The sequence below is a fragment of the Megalops cyprinoides genome, chromosome 10 (assembly GCF_013368585.1).
Source record: "Megalops cyprinoides isolate fMegCyp1 chromosome 10, fMegCyp1.pri, whole genome shotgun sequence".
Lineage (NCBI taxonomy): Eukaryota > Metazoa > Chordata > Actinopteri > Elopiformes > Megalopidae > Megalops > Megalops cyprinoides.
In genome coordinates, this window is record NC_050592.1 from 5343504 (window position 1) to 5359274 (window position 15771).

General features: G+C 44.9%; 1 protein-coding gene across 1 annotated transcript; it reads right to left on the bottom strand.

The window, feature by feature from the left end:
* Positions 1–305: 305 nt before the first annotated feature.
* On the bottom strand, positions 306–15026 carry LOC118784860 (transmembrane protein 222-like). Its single transcript, XM_036539310.1, has 6 exons — positions 14712–15026; positions 7378–7462; positions 5883–5914; positions 5500–5596; positions 3134–3264; positions 306–1563 (listed from the first exon to the last, which is right to left on the bottom strand). Exons 1-6 carry the CDS (start codon positions 14828–14830, stop codon positions 1476–1478), a joined length of 552 nt encoding a protein of 183 aa, XP_036395203.1. The 5' UTR covers positions 14831–15026; the 3' UTR covers positions 306–1475.
* Between the last annotated feature and the right edge of the window lie 745 nt (positions 15027–15771).

The window sequence follows — 15771 nt, forward strand, 5'->3', positions numbered from 1 at the left end:
TAAATGCTGTTCTGTAAATGCTGAGAGGCTGTATTTTAAATGATCAAATCAGCATTTTTCTTCAAGATAATTTTTTTTTTATCTAAAAAAAAAAGCTTATGTGAAGCTAAAACGTGTATGTCTATTCCAGATTTCAGATTCAAATTTTAGATTCAAATAATTTTAGATTTAAGATGAATTAAATTTTAGTTTTAAGATAACCAAACAATACAACTCAGTCTTGTAATTCCATTTCTATGATCAAGTCATCCCACACCTTTCAGAATGCCCCAAGACACAATTGGCATGCCGTAGTACAAAAAAAGACATTTGTGTCACAACATTACAGTCTGCATGTGTCATCCAGAGCTTTCAAAACAGGCTAGGTTATAGTGATAAAAGCAATGTTTCAGCTGGCATTGTGAAAGAAGTTATGTCAAGTTACCCTTGTAAAAATACATATTCTTAAACAGAAGGTTTCCTTGAAAAGCAAAAACATATCGGAAACAGATTCCTTCAGCATTTGATACGGAAGTGCTTGATCGCCATCATATATCATCAACAACATGCAATATCTTGAGCTTTGTGTCTTTTCTGCGGTGTGGTGTTGTTAGCCTGCACACACATGACAATGTACAAAAATACCCTGTTTTAAAAATAAGTGTCATTCTGCAACACCAAAGACGAATGGAGGAAGAGTACACTGCAGCCCGCTAATGTCGCGGAGAGCAATGACAAACCTCAGAGAACAGCAACGCGGAAACCCAGCCTCACTTCCAACACGCGTTTCCCCGGAAACGTCAGGATGATGATGCTGGAAGAACATCAGGCCCGTAGCCGTACAGACAGTCTCCCAGCATCACCCCGATGGGGGAAATACAGTTGTGTCACAAGCTAAAGACACTTGTCTATTGGGTCAACAGGCAAAAGCAAGTAATCTTTTTTTTTCCCAGAGAGAAGGGATGCAATGAAATAAAGTGAGGGGCACATGACTGGTCATTCTCTGGTCAGTGTCCTTAGATGGGTACAGGCTGTTGCCCCACCTAACATTTCTTACCTGAATCTGTCTCTTTTGGGGAGGTTAGGGGGTTTCCTGCTCTGACAGATGATGCTTTTTTCAGACAAAGGGGGGGGGGGGGGTGTCAATCTTATCGGTAAAGTGGTAGTGTGAAAATACAAAAGAAGTAAAAACATGTAAACAGCAGAACTTTTAACATGAAGCGGTGAAACCACTGAACAGAGTCTTAACGTCGACCTCCTGCCGAATCAGGAAAAACAGACTCTGCGGTTCTGTAAAAGGTCGGGTTCGTCTGCATCGGGATCCCGGTTGCTGTGTGTCGTAGCTGCGAGCCGCCGTGGTCCCAGCGTCACCCTGGAGATCCGAGCCTCCCTCCCGCGGATCACGCAGAGTGCACGGTGCCCACTCCATCCCGCTCTGCCTCCCTCTCTCTCTCTCTTTCTCCCTCTTCCTCCCTCGCTCTCTCGCTCCCTCTTGGTCACCGCAGGTTCAGGGCCAGGGTGACGGTGACGATGGCGCCGGTGAGGAGGAGGAAGGGGAGCCAGGTCTTCAGGAAGGCTGCGCAGCTGCACGGCACAGACAGAGCAGAACACTGAGAGCGGGGCCTGCACGCTCCTCCCACACCCCTCTCTCTGACGGGGGGGGGGGGGGGGGGGTTTAGGGGTGCTTATCAACCGTTGGTTTATTGCTGGCTTGTGAATAATTTGGTTACAATACTGCGGCTCGTGCTGCATGTCAGTTTCCACCCCACCGCCTCTCTCCTGCTTCCCCTCACTAGCTGTGTGCCTTACGGTCTGTGACCTCAATCTGCACAGAACGTACTTGCACACATGCACAAAAACCAAAAACAAAAGATGAAGACTGAACAGAGGAGCTTCTGTGCATTACATTTTGCAATTCTGAAATTGTGCCAGGATGCTTTAATTTGCTGCTTTATTAATAAATTATTAAATGACTAGCCATTACACGACAGTGGCCAGATGTTGCATTATTTTTACACACTGTCCTTCGCACCTTAGTGTTATTCCTGCTTCATTATATTCCAAAGGAGCTGACGTTCACAAAGACACGCATCGTGGAGATCTGCCTCTGGTACACGTTAGCGGCAGACCTTCCCGACTGACTCAACCTGCGGCGACTGCATTCGTCACCTGCTGAGGACACCCAAGGACACGGGTGGAGCCACCTCCTCCTTTCCCACAATCCCTCGGGAGCCTGTGGCCGCCCACCCCCCCCCGAAGGTCACCTCCGCCGTTGCGTCGACACCCCCCCCCTCCGCTTCCCCAGCTCACGCATCTGTTGACCCAGTGCAGCAGCAGTGGCGGTGGCAGCGGCGGCGCTGTCTGGGGGGTGTGGGGGACACGCGGCACTCCGTGATGAATTACACAGCCCCTGCCAACTGAAGGACACCCCCCACACACTGCCACCTCGGGTGCAGACAACGTACAAACGGGGTCAGGTTTGTCAGAGTTCAGACAAAAAAAACAACAAAAAAAATCCTTGTTCACCTTGACCAAAGCCTTATAAATTTAGTCTCTAAGCGGTGCATGTTTGACGTGGCTTGTCCCCAGGGCTGGTGGTGGCACTCCTCACCCAAGCCCTGCCCACTGTGACAGGGACAGAGTGAGCCTCATGTCCCCTGGGCTTTGGAGAAAGCCCGCAGGTGTGGCCAGGTGTGTAAAAAAAAAAAAAAAAAAAAAAGAGTAGATAACGTCAACATTCTTTCACTGGGGTATAGCCCGACGAAGGTAAAGGTTGGTTACAATTCCCTGCCAAATGAATAAATGTAAATGTAAAATGTAAATTCCCTACACAGAACAGATCTCCAGCAAGGGATGTGTCCGTGAACCTCAGAACAATCTGGTGACATTGCTATAACAGCGCCGATTCAAAAAGTAACTTCTGGCTCACGCGGTGCCCGATGCGTGTTTACGTTTGGTCAAATAATTGTTTTCAATTACTAACGACTGGCAAAGTCCTGCGTAATATTTTTTGGCAGACATACATGGGTCGAAATATCTCAGCATTTCCTGTGGACACCTAACTGTTATTATGGAGAAAGAGAGAGAACACAAGAGTGCAATGCCATGTCTCTCAATCAGCGCCTCCCCCTGCTGGCCATTACCGGTAGCTCACCTGACGTGCTTGCTGTAGATGAGGGACATCAGGCAGAGGTTGACCATGTTCCAGGAGGTGCTGTTGTCATAGCGCATCAGGTTGAGTGCCATGGCAACATGAGAGTGGCAGTTGTCACAGCACAGGTTGTGCTGAGGAGAGGAGTGGAGAAAGGGCATCCATGTTACAAAAAAAAAACATTTCTCCCAAACCTTACCAATGTAACAGACAAACCTACACCCATTGTGTACTTAATTTCATAGGTTTATGATGATCTCTGTTGATATGATTATTACAATGTGCTGTTGTAGAAATATGTTACAGCAGCAATAGCACTACATAGCTAATAGGAACATTTCAGTTATTTTATTCAGTGTAAATAAATCTGGTTAAATAACGAGTCTAAAAATAAAATTGGGGCATCCATAAATTTACAGGGCATCTCCAGCAATGCTAAAAAAAAAAAAGACAGGCATACAGTTGGGTTTGTGCTTTTAACAATGCAGTTAAACGGACCTCTGTCAGAGCCAAATTTCAAAAGAAGCCCAGTGCGCTACCACATCTTTCCTAAAATACCATCCCGTCATATTATTTCTCATTTGCATAAATATTCAGTGGGTGTGCACACAGGGTAGTGGTATGCAGGCACGTCCCCATGCTGTGCCTTCATGAAACCAGCCGAGACCACATGACTCAAACCGGGATATGGCGGACGTCAGCAATTTCTACAGCGAGAGGGAATCTAGCTCCAAGGTGGGACATATTTCTCCCCCTGTCCTCTCCGACACAGTGGGAAAAGGAATGCTGGGAGCCCGTCAGGGGGGAGTGGCGTGTACACTCACGTTTGAGCCAATGGGCAGTGGAGCTGGGGGATACTAAGGAGGCCTTTTCCCCATATGCAGAGAAAGGAATGCTTTTGGAATGGTAGTCAGCATTTCTCATTCTCATTAATTACATAGGTGTTGGGCAGGGACTCTAAAACACGTTTACGAGGAAAGGCAAAGCCTCTTGCATACAATAAATCATGGAAATGTGGCGAACGCAACGAGAAAGCAAGAAAGAAACCAAACTGCAGTGCTCAGCATGCAATAAACTCCACTACCACAAAACACACAGTGAACACTACTACACACACGCAAACAACACCACTGCATAACAAGTGTTCAACACCGCTGCAAAGTTGCAATCAGCACTGCCATAAAAATGCTTTAAACACAATTACAAATACTCAATCAACACTGCTACAAAACGTAGCGCTAAATGTTCCCGGATAAAAACAAACTAAAATCATGGCCTTTTGACTGCAAACCCATAGCAGATGATTGCTATGTAGCTGCTTGGCTGACTACCCCGGCTCCATGGAGTGCAGCTAGAGTGTAATTAGGCGGGCTTCAGAAGGGTTAGCAAGTTGGTGATCACATAAGTGGTCATTTTTGAAAACCAATTTCCATCTCTGGGAAGCTGAGAAAATCTTACGCAACGATTACTCCATATTCATACCATATCAATGAACTCCATATCAATGAACTGAATCCACTGCATATACAGTACGTAACAGTGTAACAGATACAGAAGCACAGCAACAAAAAAGTGGCATCAAGCCACTGTTCTGGGCCCCGTCTGGCCAGTCTGCAGGCTTACATCCTGGCTTAGGTGCCGATGAAAGACTGCAGACCGAGAGCTAGATCTGACACATTTTCTGTGAATAAAAACAGCTACATAGGGAATTTAGGCTGCATTTAGCTTTTTCCCATTTCCTAAATAATGTAAAAAATGAAAAATGACTCCTTTGACTGGATAGGGTCTTTGCAGGTGGTTCCATGTCCCCAGAGGTGAGAGTGCAGACCACACACTCCCTCTTCTCTAGGCCACCTTCAGGCTCCGCCACAGTGAGCACGGCGCTTCTGTTCCGTCTCCGTGAAACAAAAAAATGCAGAAAAAGCCAGACCCCCTCTTCAAGTGCACAGCAGGAGACTGCCTCTGATGCGTTTCCACCTCTTACACACACAGACACACACACACACACAGACAGGCAGGCAAGCAGGCAGACAGACAGACAGACAGACAGACAGACACAAACAGACAAGCAGGCACGCCGGCAGACAGACAGACAGACAGACACACACAGACAGGTAGGCACGCCGGCAGACAGACAGACAGACAGACACACAGACAGGCAGGCAGGCACGCCGGCAGACAGACAGACAGACAGACAGACAGACAGACACACACACTCCCTCCTTTCCTTTTCTCTCTCTTCCAGTTTTTGGGTTACAAATTGCTTCACTGGTACGACGTGTTCACTAAGGAACTGGCAGTAAGGAACAACCTGCAGCTAATAAAAATTAAGCCCCCCCCCCCCCCCCCCCCCCCCCCAGGGTTATTACCATCCTGTGCTTGTACTCCTCCGAAGCGTCGTGCACCGCCGTGTCCCACGCGTTGGAGCCGCTGCCGTACACCTTGTTAACGTCCAGCTTCCAGTACCTGGAAAAAGACGTCGCAACAACGTTACGACCCCTTGCACGGCGCGCTCCTCTACGACGGCACGGCGCTCTGACCGAATTAAAGAGCGCGTTAGAGAGCGTTATCTTGGCCTGGGGCGCTGGCCGTCCTGTTCTCAGGCGTATTTACAGCACAGTCGTTTCAGGATTAAGAGAGAAACCGCCGTCCCGCGCGGGGACCTTGAACAATGTGAGGGTGAATTAGACTCAGGAGACAGACAACATTGCCAGAGTGGAAGAGGTTGCTTTTTTTAAAAAAATGGACTCACTTTGTCGGTCTTCCGAAAGCCATGTTGTCCTCCTGCAAAACAAGACAGCAGTTAGCAGTGAGCTCTGCAGAGACATCAGCGACTGCTTCAGAGATACTAGCGTGAATTTTAAAGACATTACACATCCAGGTGGGTTCAAAACTATGGATATAAAGATAAGATTTTCATCTCATCTCATCTCAGAGAGAGCATTTTCCCAATGTGCTTTGGGCTACTGAACAATCCCTTCACATCTTACTGGTATGGATTTTCATTTTCGGCCAGGTGGGTGCACTCAGATATTGGGGTTTGGGGTTATTTGGGGGGACAGTATTGAGCCCGACATCGATCCCCAGGATGAAGCTTCACTGAACTGCTCTCTAAAGAAACGTGGGAAATATGGCATGGGAACACCATGTACATGAGACATGGGAAAACACAAAAGACCGGCTTATTTGTTTGCTTTGACAGGCTGGTGATCCCTGTGGTTTCTGCAATTGTAATGCAATTCGTCTTTTCCCTGAAGAGCAAAACGTGAGTTACAGCCCAACGCACAACATGGGGGGAAAACTGCTTAGACACATGAAATACAGGGTCAGGACAAATCACTGCACGGGCTGAGCTAGCATCCTCTTCTGAAAGAGACCAAATAACCGAGGCGTGGAATTTGTAATGCTGAATCCAACTCTGCGAGCTGTTGAGAAGATTTTTGAAAAATGCAGCATGTGTGTATACGTCTTTAGCCATAAAAGCACACACACGTCATCTTTGACCACATGAATGCAGGTCTCCTGTCCTTTTAGCGGTCTTTCTGTTCCTGCTGCACGCTAAGGACTAGCATATGCTGTCTGAGGAATATGCCGTCTGTGAATTTCCTCAGAATAGATAATAATGCAGGTCAGTATTGACATCCACAAAAGCATTAGTCTTTATCATCACTCTGCAGCCAGCCAGGGTGAAAGGCAATTCACCACTGCAATATTAGCTTTCTCCACAGCCAGTCTGTGGCATGAACAAAAGAACCGGCTTTTGAACATCTTGTACTGAACATTTCACTCGGGTGAGCATTGGCAACAAACTTTGCAAGAATATTTATGCACTTGAGCATTAACACTGAGAAGAGCATTACAGACCACTCTGATCAATACCTTAAATTTACTGCTGACATCTTCACAGGTCCGAACTGCCAAATTCCAGATAAAGTGAGGTCTCACTGGGCAATATCAGTAATATGCATAAGTCACATAACGCTAGAGGTAAGATGCAGTTTGAATGATCTTATGTAACCTGTCTGGAATAAAAACACGAAACTGTGTGTGACTTCCGAACAGAGAAAATTAGCTCACAGCAGACAAGTCCCAGGTCCACTGGGGGCTTATCAATCACAGATCGCACTTGTGATGTCACAATCCAAACCAAACTAAAAGAGATTCTACTGCACTTAATGGAGTATAGGTCTAAACAGAACAAAAGGTAACTGAGAAAGGACTGAGCAAAGGAACTGCTGTTTACTTACAGAGACGAAGTACGGCCCAGCGAAGTCTCTAATCACTCCTGAGGAAGTGCAGATTCCCATGTGTCCGATAAATGGCAACAGCCACCTGTAAATAGGAGAGAATATGATACAGGCGACTAAAACAAAGGACAAAAAAAGACAATACAGAACAGGAGGAAAACACAAAGCCATCAACTGAGCACCAGCAGGAGACAGTGGTCACTGATCCTGCATTGCCAATTGGAAAAGCAAAAGTAATGTTCTATATTACCTTCAGTTCCAAAAAATTCAGAAAAAAATGAATTTAGATGAGTCACAACACATTTGTCAAATTGTGATTTTTGGAAGCTCACATCAGGTATTGACAAAGAACACTTAAGTGAGGAGTTGTTTGCTGACCTGAAAACTGACACCCCAGGGGTATAATTATTTTAATTAAAATAGATTTCTGACAATTTCCATAAATGCTTGCTTTTCAAAGGTCACACTGCAAATTAGGGACCCAAATGACCACTGTCTCCAGTACTGCAGGGACCTTCCACCCTACCTTAATAATGTAAATTCTCTGCTGTCAACTATTGTTTCAACGCTGATAAAAAACTAATATACATTAATAATGCGTGAATTGTGTATTTGGTTGAAAAGAGTTTAGCGAAAAGAAGAAAAAAAAACGCACTCTTTGGATTGCTTTTTCATTCAGGCCCTGGCCTGTATCTCCTTTGTGTGTGTGTCTTTCTGTGCCCCTCACTGGCTGACGTACAGCACAGAGCTGAATGTAGAGTATCTGGCAGGTCTTCAGTGTTACCAAAAATAAAAGCACGATAATGTGCAAGGTGATTCATTTAATTTCTACCAGAGTACAATGTCCTATTATATCCACAGCTGCAGCAGCTTTTTCACACGTTCTTTTGTTGGCCTATTTGCTCATAAGAGGACTACACGAAACAAATGAACAGCAGTTCAGAACACCCATGGACACTGTTAAGACAACCCTGAGCTACAAAGCACACCTGGTCTCGCTCCCGAATTAGGTGATCTGATTCGTCTGTTCTTTAACAGACACATCTTCGCCATACCTATTACCTACTTAGCAGCAAAAAAAAAAAGGTGGTTTGATCAATATGAAGATGCTTGAAGCTCCACACCCTCAGCTCAGAGAGCGGCAGAATTCACCTTCAAAGATCCACTTACGCAGTGATCCACTTATCCACTTATGCAGTAAGTGTAGGAAATGAGTGAAAACTGTTTATAACTGAAACACATCATGACATGCCACAAACAAACTACTCCCTGAAGTCATCATTAGAATCTACAGAATGCCCTCCCTACAAACAGTGCTCTGAGAACCTGAAAGTATCAAGGGAGATGCCAGGACATATCAAGAGATGATGACCCAGCTAGAGAGCAATGTCTTTCAAACATAAGGTAAAGCCACATCATCCAGGTCCAAACTGCTGCTCCAAAGCCCTGGGCAACACTGAGAACTCCCGCACAGTTCACTTCCACCTTTCAGAGGCCAACGCCTGCTAACATGCCTTCCCCAGCACTTCAATCAGAAAGGAAACCGAACTCCATTAAAATCAATGGTGTGTTGCACACCACACCTGCTGCCACCGTATGTTTTCACCGTCTGCACAACCATCCAGCGTGGGGCGATTTCTGCCATGCTGCCTGGATATTCCTGCCTTTCCCAGGCATGAATCCATTCAGCAGCTTCACAGAGCAACCCACGCGCACGACCCAAAATCACGAGAACTACCCAGTTCAGGTATGCAAGCACAACGCGACAACCCCGGATATTGTGAATTGGTATTAGGCAGTGTAGCACAGTGAGGTATGTGGTGGTATAACATAGCGGTAAGGATAGCAGTAAGCGTAGTGGTAAAGCTCGTAACCAAAAGGTTGCTGGTTCGATTACCCGCCGGGGCACTGCTGCTGTTTCTTTGGGCAAGGTATTTTACCTAGAACTGCCTCAGTAAACATCCAATAGTATAAATGGATAACATGCAAAAATTGTAACCTATGTAAATCGCTCTGGATAACAGCATCTGCTAAATGAGAATAATGTAAACGTAAATGACAAAAGTAAAGAGGAGGACTGGCATACCCAACTTCAAAAGCTGAGGGGAAAATGCCTTCAGAGGGGACAGCTAAGATGGTGAGATAATTCTGCAGGAGCGAGGACACGAAGGCGTGGAAGGCTGGAGAGGGATTTGGTGTCAGTTTATGATTAAGAGCTGGGAAGGAGGGAACACAAACAAACCGCTTGTTTTCCGCAATGTTGCAAAACCCTATAGATTTTTCAAGCTACAGCATCCTGACACTGGAGCTCATTTTCCTCCAGATCTGCTGGGCCGAGACTGAAGGAGCATGTATCACCGAGCAGTAACACTCCACTTTCTGTTTGCGTTCGTTCATTAGCCCAGGGTGCAAACCTAACGTTTGTTTCTTCAAAGCTCCCACAACTGAGTACTCTTTTAGATGAATCTTTGAATCATCAGAATCACGGCATATCTCAGCAGCTCCTTTCCTGCTGTAGCTTGTCACTTAGGAAAGTATGAAACCACCACCAGCACCACCAATGAGCTGAAAGAGCTCGAACACAGCTTGAAGGATACAACGGAGTTCTGATAAGCGTCAATAACTCTAAGCTCACCCATCACACTAGAGTTTCAAAAATGTCCTGTTTTAATTAGTAGCCTACAGTCTGTCAATACTCCAGGTTCTGTTCATTTTGTTAACTGTTCATTAAACTAATCATGTCTTACAATCCGAGGATTGAGTGATACTGGGACCAGAATGATGTACAACTGAGAATACAACGGGGTCAAGTTGTACTCATTACACAAAAGCAAATGAATGGGAGCGCTGCATGAAAAGATGTGGCTTCAGATGATTTCAGTTTCCCTGTTTAAACATCAATCACAGGGAGGCGTGGAATTTTACGACAACTGAAGCACATCAGTACTCTAACAATTGTTAAAACAGGGTGTATTAAATATCAAAAAAGCCTCTACCAAAAATATCAGATTTGTACAATGGACTTCCTGGGTGCCTTCAAGAGAAAGCTGAAAACTCATCTCTTCAAGCTGTATCTCTAGTCTACCTTCCGCTCTATCTATCCAATCTGTCTCTATCCCTACCACTCAGCTCTGTAACAGACTGTGAAAAAAGAGCACAGGTTAAAACCACCTGATATATAAATCACACTGGTGACATAGGAACTAATGAATACAGTTTTACTCAGCAAATATGACCACTAAATAGCTACATTACTTACAGTGCTGTCACATTTCACACTTATCAAACTTTTGCCGGCTAAATCCCCAATGCTACTGCTAAGATCAAAAGTAAAAAGCACAACACAGTTATCTCCAGCTAATGTACATGATGCTACCAAAAAGGTGAACTGATGTTACTTAAGAAACAACATTGAAAAACAAAGCAATACATCAGTTGGTGTGTATGATGAAGTTAGCTGGCTCTTTGGCATGTTTGGTACCCCGTGGACCCGGGTTTGAGGCCGGGTGGGGTGACTGCTCTCGCCCTTCGCTACAGTGTGTTTGTGTATTCTGGCTCTAGATTGCCACAGTCTCTTGGGCTTCTTGACTTGCGGATGGTACAGCAATAATGGTACTGCTGTAAAATTCGGGGCAGGGACTGTCTGTGTTAGACTTGCTGTCTGCAAAGCAAAAGGACTGGAACAAAACCTCTTTTGGTGGGTTCTTTCAAACTCATTTCAGCCACATTGTTTCAGCTTCCCTGGTTTCTGGCATTTTGTGAAATGCGTACCAAGCTGAGCAGTCAGCTCTCAGCAGAGATGGATGGGCAAAGCACTGAGCACTCAGTAATTCCTTCACTTTATTTCCATTACGGTGACAGCGTCACACTGCACAAGTAGTTCCGGAAATCCGTGAAGACATTCTCCCATGTAAAAAATGCAAAAGAACTTGTTTGGTCAGTGCTCCTCACACAGGTTAATTGTTCAGGTGCTGCACTTTAAAAGGGGCTGTTTTATCCCAGTGCATATAGTGAAAATGTTGCAATAAGTTCCATACAGAGTACAGAAAAAAATGAGGATTTATGCAACAGTGACTCCTACTGTACAAAAAGTGTGGGGCGATGTTGGTGCCAGAAAAGAGATCAAAAGACAAGCCATTTCTGACGGATGCTCAACAAAGAGACTTGTTGTTTTTCAACAAGTAAATTAAAGTAAATTGTAAATTGAAGCTGCTACTGTCATAAATTAACCCGCAAATTCTTCATCCGATTAATTTTTCACAAGCGTTTGCTGGCACTTGTGAAAAGCAGAGTGACAGAGGAGGACATCTGAGCTGCTGAAGTGTAACACCGCACAGCTGCACAATGAGAGGACAAAAAGAGGTGTCAGGTGTCCCCGTCCGATTAGGCCAGAGCTGCTCCTGGTACACTGACCCTTCACTTTATTCAACCAACCTGCAAGTCCAGATACCACATACAGCCATTTTTATATTTAGTACAGCAAAAGGAAAATTCGTTAGGGATAAAGATGATTTTTTTTACTCTTTGACTGGATCACAGGAAAATCACCCTCCCGTATGACCGTTTCTGGTGGCTAAGGTAGGTGGTGCCTCTTAACCAATGGAAAACAACTTCCTCGACATAGAGGGGGCTTCAAGACTGTTTTGTTTTCCGAGAAACTCTGATGAAATGATCACTGACTACGGACATGAGCTGACATTAGCGGCACCAGTGTTGTGAGACAGGACCATCACGCATCCTGAATCTCATCCCAGGAGTGACAGTCCACTTTGAGCAAGTGCATGAGAACAGCAGAGCGGCAACGGTATTTGTGACTTACATCGTACTTTATGCATTGCTTTGGGTCTATTTACTTTACATGCCAACGCATTGTCAGCTCTTAAAATACTGAGATCTGCGAACAAAAATTTCCAATTCCTCATTTAAGATTAAGCATTAGTCTGCAATACACCTTTCATTTCCCCTCCATGCAGTGCACCAATTCATAACAGACAAAAATGAAATTTGCTCAGCTTCACCACATCAGAAAGAAATTAAAAATCAAGAATGTGGGTTTTTTTTTTTTTTTTTTTTTTTGCTAATTGCAGCCCAAGATCAAAAAAATTGACCCAACTTACGTAAGGCTGATTCTGCAATAAACAAAACAAATATGTGGGCCTGTTCATTAGATATGAAATAATATCACAACCATCCTCCCATGACAAACACAGATCAATGACAAAGGAAGCGGAGGTGTTGGGGAAGGAGGTCACATGTTAGTGAACTTTGATCACCTGCACATCTGAAGCAGACAGCCCGTCATCTGCAGTGTATCTGCAGCGGCCAGTATCTGCACGGTTAACCGTCCCTCCAAAGGCAAGCAATTGTCCGGAATTACTTTCACAGAGAATGACCCTTAATTCCATAGAGAGTGACCCTATATACAGTCCTATAATGCCAACATTTTGGTCTCTGGAGGATACATCCCATCTTGCGAGGTATCCTCGCTGTGCTAATCACCGCACCGTAAACCAGTCACCGCTCAAAGGGCACCAGTCACAGAAGGTTCGAGCAGGTCTAAAACTAATCTTCCAAATGCCTCTTCCCTCAAAGTGTCCCCAACAGGCGACCTTCAAATAATGATGAGGGAGTCAGCTTATTCCAGCAAAGCTTTTCTCCAGAGCAGTGCTTTACTTTTAACCTCATAAGCATGGAGGGCCTCCATCTCTGCTCCCTACACAATTTCATCTCAGAGAGTGGCAGCTTGTAATATAATCTGTTCAACGGCCTCCGCAAGGATTCCTTATGTGTTGAGATTTATATGTGCGGACATTATCGTTGTGTGTTATGTATTCGGTATGTATTCAGTACTTCACCCCGGTATTCTCTACCGGGGTGAAGTGGAGCAGGGCGTACGCAATGCGCATCCCAGAAAACGTACCGGGGAACACTAATCTCGGAAGGCTTCCTGGAGACAACTGTTGACCCACATAGATGCAGCTGACCCCCCCAGGGGGAACAGGGGAATCTAGGGCTGGCGTCACACACCCACACACACACACTCCTGTACACACTCTAGTATCGAGGATGTCAACCCTCCCACCACACCCACACACACCCCCACACACACACACACACACACACACACACACACACACACACACACACCAATCTTTCTCCAGCTCTGTTGAGACTATTCCTTCTCACACCACTGCTAAATGGGTCATCTTAAATGTGGAGAGCTCCACATTCCAGCCTGGTTTGAGTGTAATTTCAGGATTTCACCAGCTTCCTTGAGCTAAACTTTTGACAGAACAGTAAACAGAGTTGTACAAAAGGCTTTAGACTCATACACTGTAGGGTTTAAGTTAAATTCAGTTCCTCACGTGGGACGCCACCCGAGCAGAGCAAGAAATTTGGATATGGACAGCTCTGATGGAAAATAGGCTACATTTAAGTCTGCAAAGATATAGTGCCAGCTAACACTAAAGATCGAACAGCGGTGTGGTGACAGGGCAGACTCATCTGCTACGATCAATGACTCGCCCTTCTACAGGTAGTAAGGCTACTGCCTGGCCAAATATTTCGCAAAAGCAAAGCGTAAAGAGGTTAACTTTTTCTTTCTTTAAGACAGACAGACAACTACCTAACCAAACTACGCTGTATTGCAATTGTGTTAACGGGTGACTGCGCAGGCGGTTCTGGGTGGTCAGGAGCACAAAGCTAGCTAGCTACAGTGCTAATTACAACGCTGGCATTTTCCCTCGGCTTTACTGCTTGCGCTCCATGTCCGCGCGTGCCACATCGCTATTCCGAATCGGGTGAAACTTTCTCGTGGCATCCCGTTGTTATGCAAATCTGAGCATCGCCCGTCCTTGGCAACGGCAATGGCATCATTGCCAGTGCACAGATCGGATCGGTACCTAACGTTAGCTAAACAGTCACGAATAACGCATGAAACGGTTTAAGAATAACGTGCTCACAAATTCCATCATCATTACACTAACTATGACAAGAAAGTCTGTTATGTTAGTCACAAAAGCGTACCTTGCTCATATGTGCAGTAAACTTTATTTTAAACCCACCTGTGTGTGTGTTTTTTTAACAAAGTTACCAATCCAGTTAACGTTAGCAAGCTAAATGACTATGCGTAATGTGATACGGTAAATCCTGGTTTGTATATGTATTAGATACAGGTGAATGATGAATTGAAGATGTCATCGACCGAGCGCTCCGGAGGAGAAACGATAGCTAGACTACTATAGCTAACTTGGCTAGCTGGCGCCTCAAAACAACAGAAGGATAAGTGAATTAAAGCAACTTAAACATGCACATTGACGACCAAAGCAACTCACGACAGCACTGGGATAGGCGTCCAAACGATACAGTAGGGATATCGGCTCATATCATGGTCTATTTTCTCGAAGCCCCCGTGGTAATTCTTCATGGTGTCTATCTCCACCACATCCGCCATCACTAGTGACAACTGACGTTTTTTTTTCAGTTCCGCTTCCTGACGGTTCCCTCTGTAGGGAAAGGATCCCGCTTCCGGATTCTGGTTGTAGTCGCGTTTGAGGGAGTCTTTTAAAAGGCCAGGTAGTAATGGGAAGCGGTATTTTTGCCAATGTGGACAAGCTTTGTTGTTGTAAAAACGAAAGTGACAGAGAAGCAAATCCCTGTCCTCGCTTTTTAAAAAATGTGTTAATATTATGCGGAGCGCGGAGATGGATATGTGAATAGAAAATGCCATTGTGTGTGTGTGTTGAAGTACCACCTCTGCTTCACGACATTTCTGGAATGACACACATTTCGGTTTTATGTGGAAAGAAACTAGGGTACAAAAGTACTCTGGAACCAGTCCTTTCAGGTTTAGTGGAATGGAAAACGTTTACAGTGGTTACAGAAACAAAGAAAAGGTAAAACTTCGAATATAGGCTCGCCCTTTACTCTTGCACCCTTGACGAAAAACACAGTCTTGAATTGTATTCTCTTAACTGTGAAGCACAAAAAGTCGGTCAAAGTTTCAAGCCACTGTCTCCACACCTTACCCTATCCAGAGACAGGAGCTTTAAGTAACAATGACCTATTTATGTAACCATAATTCATTCTGTAAGCACACTGCTGCCCAAAAGCCTTTATATCCTGGATGGCAAATTGCCATAACAATATCTACAATGCTGGATTCCAGGCATGTTAGGCTGAAAAAACAAAAGACTTGTTTTAGCTACATATACACGGCATTGAGAAAACTGTGAGGCTATACTGCTGATTGTGAAAGAAAAAAAAAAATCACCGTTGGTGGATCCCAAATAGGTATAACATGGTTTGTAATGAAGACCTTTTTGGGGCTGATATCTTGAATATATTTGGGACACATATATTAGATAAGATATTTTGGTAGAGGTAGATCCACTG